Source organism: Haliaeetus albicilla, chromosome 27 (genome assembly GCF_947461875.1).
Source record: "Haliaeetus albicilla chromosome 27, bHalAlb1.1, whole genome shotgun sequence".
NCBI lineage: Eukaryota > Metazoa > Chordata > Aves > Accipitriformes > Accipitridae > Haliaeetus > Haliaeetus albicilla.
The window spans coordinates 2269747-2279759 of NC_091509.1; the positions used below are offsets into that span (position 1 = coordinate 2269747).

At 60.2% G+C, this 10013-nt stretch overlaps 1 protein-coding gene across 1 annotated transcript; it reads right to left on the reverse strand.

The window, feature by feature from the left end:
* Positions 1-2241: 2241 nt before the first annotated feature.
* LOC104315886 (START domain-containing protein 10) lies at positions 2242-8465 on the reverse strand. The gene is made up of 6 exons (XM_069772510.1): positions 7839-8465; positions 4343-4490; positions 4121-4224; positions 3886-4003; positions 3543-3595; positions 2242-3238 (listed from the first exon to the last, which is right to left on the reverse strand). Exons 1-6 carry the CDS (start codon positions 8001-8003, stop codon positions 3026-3028), a joined length of 801 nt encoding a protein of 266 aa, XP_069628611.1. The 5' UTR covers positions 8004-8465; the 3' UTR covers positions 2242-3025.
* Between the last annotated feature and the right edge of the window lie 1548 nt (positions 8466-10013).

Below are 10013 nucleotides of genomic sequence, written 5' to 3' on the forward strand. Positions count from 1 at the left end.
TAACCATGAGCTCAGGAGATGCAAGCATGAGATCCCGGGGATGGAATCATACCCTCCCCCAGCCAGGGCACATTTAACACTGGGGCACTGGAGCAGGCTGCTGAGTTGTGTGTGGGCAGGACAGGGGGCTCACGCCACGCTCCCCCTGCCCCCCCATCCATTGGGGCGCCGGCTGACATCACAGCCTCCAGGCTAATCTCTTGTCCAGCAGCAGCTTCCCGTTTCCTTTCCAATCTCTGCACCACAGGGTGACTTGTCTCTGCTCGGGGCCAGGCAGGAAAAGCTGTCCTGCTGGGCTCTCATGTGGGGCTGCGGCCCCCACGTGTCTGTCCCTTGCTCCGCTGGGCTGTGGGCCACCCAGTCCCCCAGCATCCTGGTGAGGGCACCTGGGGGGTCCGGTCCCCCCACACCCTGCCTGCCCCTGCCTTGCTCAGGTGCTTGGGGATGCTGGCGCACAGCCCCCTTCTTCTTTGTGCCACAGGAAACCCAGCAGTGGCACATCATTCAGTAAGAAATCACCACGCTGCGGTTCCTGGCAACCCGCAGGGTCTGGGGTAGCCCCCCTCCCCAGGCCCACAGGTTTCATCCTGCTCCCTGGTCAGGGTGATGCTGGGGGCCAGGAGCTCCACTACAGCCTAGTGCTGGATGTGGACCAGTGTCCCTGCCACCCCAACAGCTGTTGTCCTCCCCATGCACTCAATGCCAACACTGTCCTGGCCATTTTGGGGGGGTATCCTGGGCTGACATGTCACCAACCCCAGCACAGCATTCCCTGGGGCTGGCTGGGGACCAGGGAATCTCTGCTGGCGTCTCGGTGCTCAGGCAGCAGCTCCTTACACCTACTTAGGGCTGGCTAAAAATAACCCCTCAGCAGAGCTGCAGCCTGACTACTGCAGAGAAACATCCGGGGAATGAGGAGAGACAAGGCTGCTTCCTGCAGCACCGAGGCCGTGCGGGGTGGTCTTCACCCCAGCACCCTGCGGGCTCGGGGTGCCAGTGGGCTCTGCCCCATCAGGGCAGCACCCAAGGGTGTTTCTCCCCTTTGCTCTGGCCACAGTTCCCTGCCCAGCTCTACCACAATTATTCCAGTGTTATTGGGACAATCTGGGGCTGGGATGTGTCTTTTCACAGGTAAAATCCTCCCTGCTATGGGTGCCCTCCGTCCGTTGACATGGTGGGAGCAGCACAGGGCAGAGAGGGACTGCCCCCCTCAGCGTGAGCCCTGTGCGCTGTGAGGGGGGAGCCTGCACATCTACTGCCCTTGGATTTTCCACATTTTCCCTGCAGAGGCGGCTTCTCACCCCTGCTCTGCTTGCGCGGCCAGCCCAGCTGCAAAGCGTGGGAGCCAGCTGCCCCAACGGCCAGGACCTCCTTTCCCCTCCCCAGCACTCTCTGCAGTGACACACGTGTGTGATGTCCCCCTGGAGCAGCACAGGGGACATATGTGACCTAACAGGGTGGCTAAAGGGGAACAGTGAGCATCTGTTCCCGGGATGCTGGGGTAGGCAGCTGGATGAACTGGGGAGGAGAAGCGCAAGGTGTGTGAGGGGAAGCAAGCACAGGGCAGCAGCACTCACAGCTCAGGGTGGGACCACAGGGGGTTGGGGTGACCAGGGAGTGTGAGGCTGGGAGGGTCAGAGGAGCCCCAAAAGCCACAGTGGCAGGTGGCTCTGGGCAGGCTGCAAGCCCTGGGTACTGCCAGGCTGTTGACCCCCACCACTGCCTAGGCAGAGATCTGGCTGTGAGAGCGGCTGCCACGTCCTGGCCATGTTCCCTAGTCTTTACCTTGGTGGGACAGGTCTGGAGCTGAGCACTCCAGCACCATCAGCAGTGATGGCCCTGTTTGCTGTTGGCCTCGCACAGATCAGGCTTAAATCCAGCTGAGGCAGGAGCCCAGCAGCCGCAGGCAGCCTTGGAGCATGGGGGCAAGTGGGTGGATGGAAAATCCAGCATTTATCAGTATATTCTCCCAGTGGTGTCTGTCTAGACTAACTTCCCGTTGTCCCATGGAAGCTGCCCCATGCCCACGCATGCTCACCCGTATACGTGTGGGTGTGCGGAGCCCAGCATCCACCTCTCCTGCCCCAATGCCAGCTACCTTGCTCCCTGATGAGGGTCACCCCTAGGTGCTGGGACTGCACTGCTGGACTGGCCCTCCCATCCAACCCAGGACCTAGCACCTGGACAGCCTCAGGGTGCACTTGGTGCCAGCTTCCTTGCTGTCCCATGCCAGCCTGAAGCTCTCTCGCACACACACCAACCCCTTTATTGTTGTGCCAGAAACCACAGCAGCTGCAAACACTGAGAGAGTGGGACAGAGGCTGCCCAAGACCCCGCTGCCAGGACAAGCTCCCCCCAAACACCACCTGGGGAAGGGGTCCCCAGAGCCAGCTGGTCTAGAGCCAGCCAGCCTGCAGAGGTGAGCCTGATGCCCAGGAGAGGACCTGGGAGGGCTCCCTAAGATGGGGCAGGGTCACACAAAACCTGGGGGGGCTTGGTTGGCTGGAGTGGGTCCAGCCTGATTGCAGGGCTGGCAGAGCTGGACCTTGGGCCAGAGAGTGTCAGTCCAAGCCCTGTGCTGCTGCAAAGCCTGGGCAGGACCCCCGAAGAGCCCCCCTCCCCCACTTCTGGACCTTTGAGGGACACCCCTAGAAGGTCTTACAGTGGCAAAGGGATATCCTGGTGCCACAAAAGCTCCTACCCACCCCATGAAGGGTTCCCCCTCTCTTGCCCTGCCCAGCCTCTCCTTGGGGCACCCACTCCCACTGACAGCTCTACCTCCTGCATGGACACATCTCCATGGGCCCAGGGGGGACAAGGGTGCCCATCCTCCCTCTTTCCAGCACCCATGCTGCAGGTTCCCATGGGACAGTACCCTGCTGCCCAGGTAGGGGGGTCTATGGTGAAGGAGTTGGAGAGCAGATGTGACTATTGGGGTGCAGGGGGCCAAATTCCCACCCATGCCCCTTGGCTGCCAAGCCCCGGTCACGAGGGGTTCCCCCTGTGAGAGGGCTGCAGCGAAGGCTCAGGCCTCATGGTCACTGGTGCTCAGGTGGTCCTCGGGCAGCCCCGTCTCATCGATGTTCTCCAGTGAGTCGGCATGCTGCACCGAGAGCTCAGCCAGGCTGACACTGGGCAGCGTGTTCTGCTCCGGGTACACCCAGGGCTTGTATCCAGGGTCATGCTTGCGTTTCCACTCTGGGTACTTCAGCCCAGCCTTGTAGATCTTCTTCATTGCCTGTGAGCAGAGTGGGTCCAGCCCGCCACGGTGCCCCAAGTCCCCAGTGGGGTTGGAGCCACCCTGGTGTCTGGGCACAGTTCCCCCATTGTTTGCTTTTTGGGGGTGCTGGGAGGGGATGGGTGTCTGGCTCGGACCACAAGGCCCCAGCAACATGCCCAGTGCGAGCCCTGGGTCACCCAGTACCCGTCCTGTGAGCCCTGGGTCACCCCAGCACCCATCCTGCCCCTATGTAGGGGGCTACTTCGGGGCAGCTCATCCCTGATGCCTGTGCATCCCACCGCTGGCCATGCACCCTGCTTACCTTTGGTGCCACAAACTGAGAGACGCGATTCACAACCCACTTTGGCAGTGACCCTGCAAGAGCCCAAAGCCCCATCACTCAGCCAATCTGGGCCAGCCCCAGAGGAGGCACCATGAGCCTGCAGTGCCCGGTGCCAGACTGCCCCCCCCCCACCCCCGGGCTGATGGCACCTGCCCCACACTGTGCCCTGGGGGGGGACCCCTTTCTTCCCTGGGTTGTCCCCACTTCCCAGTGCCCTTTGGACCTCTGGGTGATGGAAAGCCACGGTGGGCGAGCTCCAGGGGTACAATGGGACCCATCCCAGAGGAGGCACGCTGGACCCTCCCCTCCTGCTGGCACTCACCGCGAGGGTCCACCTGGGTGAGATAATAGAGGATGCAGCCACCGGCACCATTTGCCTTGATCAGGTAACCTGTCTGCAGGGACACAGCCCTCACAAAATCCTTCCGGGGTGGGTATTTCTGCAGAGAGATGCCGTGCACCTCAGAGCATGCCCAAGCTGCTGCCCAGCCCTGCCTGTGTCTGCTGGCCCATGTGGGCAGCACCCCTGTCAGGGCTGGGGCCGGCCAGGGGCTCACCGGGTGCTTGACACTGTAGTTGATGATCATGTAGTCATTGCCCAGGGGCAGCCAGGAGCGCAGGGTGACGAAATCCCGGTTCTTCAGGGGGCTCGGGCATTTCCCTGCAGACAAACCCTGTTACACCCCAACCCATTGCCCCCATGGATCCACACCCACGCATGGGGCTGTGAGGTCAAGGAGGGGGGCCCTGGGGGTCCCCAGGGGCTGTGGGCTGCTCACAGGAGTAGTATCCCACATCAGCGTTAACGGTCAGGCGCCCGATGTCATAGGTCTCGATCATGTTCGAGTCCCATTTCTTGCGGTAGCGGGTGTCATGCAGCACGTCGTAGAGCGTCTCGGCAGGGACGTCTTTGCAGGAGATGCGAGTCTGTGGGGAGACGGGCAGTTGGGCAGGGGAGCAGCACCCACCCCCAGAGCACAGAGCTGCGCCCACCTGGGGACGAGGACTTTAGGCTGTTCCCGTGTGTGGTGGCATGCCCCCATGCTGCTATAAAGCCACATGTGTGTGTGCCATGGAGGATGCTCTGCACGTGTGGTGCAGGGCATGTCCCTGCTTCAGGACAGCCCAGGCAGAGCCACTGGCCCCGCTGCTGGCATGCAGCACAGTGCAAAGGCAGGAAGCCGGTGGGGGTAGAAGGACCCTCTACCCTCAGACGGAGCTGCCTGGTGGTCCAGGCTCTGTTGCCTTGGTACCCTGAGCCCAGCCCTGTCCTCTCACCCCCATGTTGCTGCAGGCCAAGAAAAGGGATGCTCCTGCCCTGGCATGATGCTCTCGGGCACAGGGTCCACTCAGGGAGGTTGATGGGGCCCCGGCTGTAACCAGAGCTGTGGAGCTGCCCGACCGCGCCAGTGAGTGCATTATTGATGGAGCTGGCCGCCCCACTCATCTCAATGCCAGGAGGAAAGAGATGTCATCTGCTCCTTGTTAGAGGCCTTGCATCTTTGATGAGGTGTTCGGCGCTGTGTAATTGGAGATGGCCCTCTGAACGTGGCAGGTCCCATCAATCTCAGGCAAGCTTTCCCTGATGGCCTGGGTGCTGGACTTGTGCCCAGGGCAGGCTTGGAGATGTGCTGCACTCCCTGGGGCGCCGTGGGGGAGAGTGTGGGAGCACCCAGCCCCCTTCTCCTGCTCCCCCTCCCCAGCCACCCCCTCCCAGCTGGGTCTGGAGGTGCTGCTGCTGCAGGGTGAAGGATGCCTCCAGCCAGAGGTGGAGCTCAGGATCCTCCTGGGCTCCTGGAAGCTCAAGTTATCATGGTGGGACCATCGCAGCCTTGTACCCACAAAATCCCCCACTAAAGCCTGTCCACCACCCCTCTCCAGCCACAGATGAACAGAAGCTGTGCAACAGCAGCACTAGGTGCAGCAGGCGGTCAACTGGGATGGGGAAAGCACAGAGCCCAAAACCAAACCATCCACAGTGAATTCAGGTGGAAAAAAATCCAAAGGTCCAGCTCCTCTGGGACTCTCCAGGTTATGCCTGCATTAATGGAAAGACTGGGGCTCTTCTGACTCCCAAGCCCCAGCCTGTGCAGCTCAGCTCTCCCTCACAGACTGGGTGGCATCCTCCATCCCACGTTTCAGGAAGGCTCCCTGGACAGTGCTAACCCCTGCACCATGCCCAGGTCCTCTCCAGAGCAGGGAAAAACCACATCAAGGAGGTATTATCTGCAATGAAGCAGGCTGGGCAATGGTCCTCAGATGCCCCTGACCCTGCCTGGGATCCCCTTTCTATGGGGCTCGGTGGTGGCAAAAGGGGATATAACTGCATCCCCTCTGCCGGGCTGCGCTTGTTTGAACTCAGCTGGACTTCTCGAGGTTCCTGCCAGCCCATCCCTCCAGCCTGTCCAGGTCACACTGGGCAGTAGCCTTGTCTCCAGCCCTTCAAATGCTCTCCACACCTCAGTGCTGTCTGCACACTCGCTGAGAGGGTGCTCAATTCCATCATCCCAGTAACAGGGTGGGACACAGCAACTGGCCGCCACCTGGTCTCTGCACTGCTGACCACCACGCCATGAGCCTAGTAGTGAGCTGGTTTTCCATCCACCTCATCATCCACTTCTCCAGGCCAGATCTCACCAATGTGGTGATGAGGAGACTATGGGAAACCCTGTCAAAGGCTTTACTAAAGTCAAGGTACAGGGCTTTTACTGTTCTCCCCATACCCACACAGCCAGTCCTCTCATTGCAGGAAGCAATCAGGCTGGTCAAGCATGATTTGCCCTTGGTAGGTCCCTGCTGCTGTTACTACTGCCCTTGTCCTTCAGGACATGGCTTCCAGGAGGATGTTTTCCATCACCTTCCCAGGGATGGAGGTAACACAGCAGCCCACAGTGCCCTGGAGCATCCTTCTTGCCCTTCTGGAAGACAGATGTGACGTTTGCCTCTTCCCAGTTATCAGAGACCTCCTGCAGTCACCAGGAGTTTTCAAAGAGATGTTGGCCAGACCCCTCAGCACCCCTGCATGCATCCTGTCTGGTCCTGTGGACCTCCACATGTCCAACTGGCTTAAGTGCTCCCTTATCCCAGCCCAGAAGCTCTTCCCTGGCTCATGGTGGCAAGGCGGCACGTATTGCAGCTACACCTCTGCAGAGAGCGCCGCTCCTCCTCTTCACCTTGACCCTGAAGGGCCTCCATCTACGGCAGCATTGCAATCAGTGTGTGCCCAGCTCTTCCTTGTGTCTCCCCAGCTGCATGTGCTGGTGAGCAGGCACCCAAGATGGGCTGCCAGTTACTCTGTGTTCAGGAGAGTGGTGCAAGATCCTCCTCCATCATACTGTACACCAGGTGCCTCCTCACCACATCCCCATGCCTTCCCTGCCCTTCAGGTGGTAGTAACCCTTCCCTGACACTCCTAGTTGAAAGCTCTCTTTATTGGGTTGGCTGTCCAATAGGTAAGATGCTTTGGCCCTACTTGCTTAGGTGGGTCCCATTCCTGCCCAGCAGTCCTGACCCTCAGTGGCCAGAAAAGCCAAAGCCCTGCCCGTGACTCCAGCCATGGAGCCAAGCCTTGACCCATAGGATACTCCTACACAGGGCTTACCCTGTGATAGGGCTCCCATGCCCCTTGCCACCAGCATCCTGTAACCACTCTTGATGTACTCAGGGTGACCTGGCAGTGTCACTGGTGCCATATAGATGAGCAACAAGATGTAGCAACCTGAGGGGTGGTTGAACCTCACTACTCCCTCTGCAGCACCCCAGATCTGGCCCCTGGCAAGCAAGAAACCTTCCAAAACAGCACACGAGGGCTCTGTGGGATGCTCATCCAGTGCAGGATGTGAGGTGATGTGCCCCAGGGTGGTGTGGCCAGGGGAGAGGCACCAGGGAGGCATCCCACCAGCCTGTCCCATGCCCGGGGGCCCCTGGCAAGGCCATCTCCATAATGTAATCAATCCCAGGGCCTTCCTGCCTGTGTCTGGATTAAGGGTAGCTGCAACATGAGCCCGCATATGTGCATGCATGGCAGGACACTGCAGCAGGCATCCTGGCAGGTCAAGAGGCTAAAGCCACAGGGCAGGCGGTGAGAGCCTGCAGAGCAGCTTGCCAGCTGGGGAAGCACCTCTGGGGGACTAACCCCACCAGCCCCAGCATTTGTGGCAGTAACACCCCCAGGCAAGCTGGACCAGGGTGCTCCCAGGGACCCTTGGGAGCAGCTGAGCACACAGCTGGGGCAGGGAAGGGCTGGCAGTCCCGCAGCTGCAGGCATCTGCTTACCTTGATTTTCTGCACGGTGCAGCTTTCCTCCTGGCCCTGACTCCACACGGTCACACCAGCCTTGTTATAGCGACAGTGCCAGCCCTCCAGGCTCTCACACTGATCCCTGAAGGAGCTGAAGTCGGAGTCATCCGGGATATAAACCATGTCCCCTCCTCTGGACATGGGGCTGAGCTGCTGGACCCAGGGCACGGGTACTGGCTGCAGGCAGGCTCCTTCTGCCTCACCTCCTGGGAAAGCCAGCTCTTCCCTTGAGCTCTGCCTTGCTGGGTGCCTGCTGTAGCTCACATCATCCTCTGATCTCCGAGCCCGTGCCCCCGGAGTGGGCACCAGCTGCCCAGGCACACTGGGATGGGCAGAGACCTCCAGCCACCCCAGCCACGCTGCGCCACACAGAGCAGCAAGGAGGAAGGCTCCTTCCCTGCAGTTGCTATCGCAGCTGCCGAGAGCTCAGATGTCTTCTCCGGCTGGCTAACCAGGATCACATTTCTCTCCGGCTGGCTGTCAGCTCCTCTATTATTCAGCAGGTAGCAGTGTGCAGGTGGCTCAGCTTTCAGGGCAGAGCTGCCCCCGGCTCCCCGAGCCCCCCGTCCCTGCTGGCCCTGCTCTCCCCTCACCAGCAGGCTGGCAATCTCTGTGCCTGACTTTGCAGCACCAGCTCGCTGGCGGGATCAGCTGATCACCTGCCAGGAGAAGCGGCCAGGCCTCCCAGCAGCGCGACAGAAGTGATGGGCTTCAGCATCAGTGGGATGCAGGCCAGCATGGGTCCTGGCGTGCCTGGGATGGGGCTGTGGTCCAGTGCACAGGACTTTGGCTGTCAACGTGTCCTGGGTCTGTGGGGTGGGCTACTGGTGTGGGGAAGGGAAAGAATTTGCATGTAGGGAGGTTGCCCCTCACTGGGCTCACAGGATCCTGGTGATGCTGGTAGGAAGGGACCCCTGGGGGTCTCTAACCCCCCCTCCTGCTTGGAGCAGAAACACCACCAGCACAGGGTAAGGTCACCCATGGCTTTACCCAGCTATGCCTTGAAGTATGGACTTGTCCCACCTCCCTGGTGGCAAGTCCCACAGCTGCACCACCTCCCCAGAAAAAAACATAATAATAATTCCTACTGTCCAGCCTGAAGCTGCAATTGATGTCTGTTGTCCTTTCTTATACCTCATGCCCTACTGAGAGAGATTGGCTCCATTGCCTTTGCATCTGCCATCCAGGTAGCTGCGTGATGCCAGTAGATCCCAACCCACCCCTCTTATAGGTCCAGTCCCCAGCCCTGCCAGCAGCATCTGCTGGTCCTTCTCCAGCTCCTCCACCTCTCCCTGAACTGGGGGGCCAATCTGGGCACAGCACCCAGCTGGGGGTTCCCTGCTGCTGCACGGAGGGGACAACCCCTTCTCTCAGCCTGCTGGCCACGCTCCTCCTCATGTTGCCCAAGATGCAGCTTGCCCTATTTGTTCAGCCTCTTGTACAGGGCCTTGTCTGGGACCTTGTCCCAGGTCCTTTTTACTGGGGCCCTGCTTAGCCCCTCAGTCCCCAGCCTGGCTGAAACCTGGGGTTATCTGGCCCATCTTGTTGATGTCCACAAGCTTTCTGTTGACCCGAATTTTGAGTTTCTTGGGGCCCACCTGCGCTGAGGCTCTGCTATTTGCTGCACAACCATTTCCCCTAGTTTAGCCTCACCTGCAAGGCAAGGATGCACTTGCCTCCTCATCCAACCCTCTGATGAGGATGGGGAACATGGGCCCAGTACTGACCCTTGGGTACCCCGCTTGAGACCAGCTGCCAGCTGGGCATCAAGGCATGGGCAAAAACTTATGGAAGGGAGAGCAGGGAGAAAGCTGGAGAGCTGCAGCTGCTCGCAAAGTCTTGCCTGGGGAGAAAGGCTGCCTGCAGCTGCCTGCAGCAGCCCATGCTGAGGCACAGTGTGCTGAGCAGCCGCTCCTCCATGTACACTGGCTCATCACGGGGCTGCGTGTTTCACAGCTTGGGTTGCTCTGGGTGCCGTGGTTGTCTGCCAGCAAGGCAGAACTGTCAAGCACCATGCTTGGTTAAAAAGCTGCCACAGTGGGCGGGGAGTGGCAGATCCCTAGTTGGGGACAGTGCAGAGGAAAGACCTTGGGGTGGCCTTGGGGCTGTGGTGTAGGAAGCAAGCAAGGCCAGATGGATTTATGGCCTAGA

Excerpts from the sequence above, each read along its gene's own strand:
- LOC104315886 (XM_069772510.1), bottom strand. The coding sequence starts at position 8,003 with ATGTCCAGAGGAGGGGACATGGTTTATATCCCGGATGACTCCGACTTC. Across the intron at positions 4,491-7,838 it reads GCACCGTGCAGAAAATCAAG|ACTCGCATCTCCTGCAAAGA; the intron begins GTAAGCAGATGC and ends GTCTCCCCACAG. Across the intron at positions 3,239-3,542 it reads CTCAGTTTGTGGCACCAAAG|GCAATGAAGAAGATCTACAA; the intron begins GTAAGCAGGGTG and ends CTCTGCTCACAG.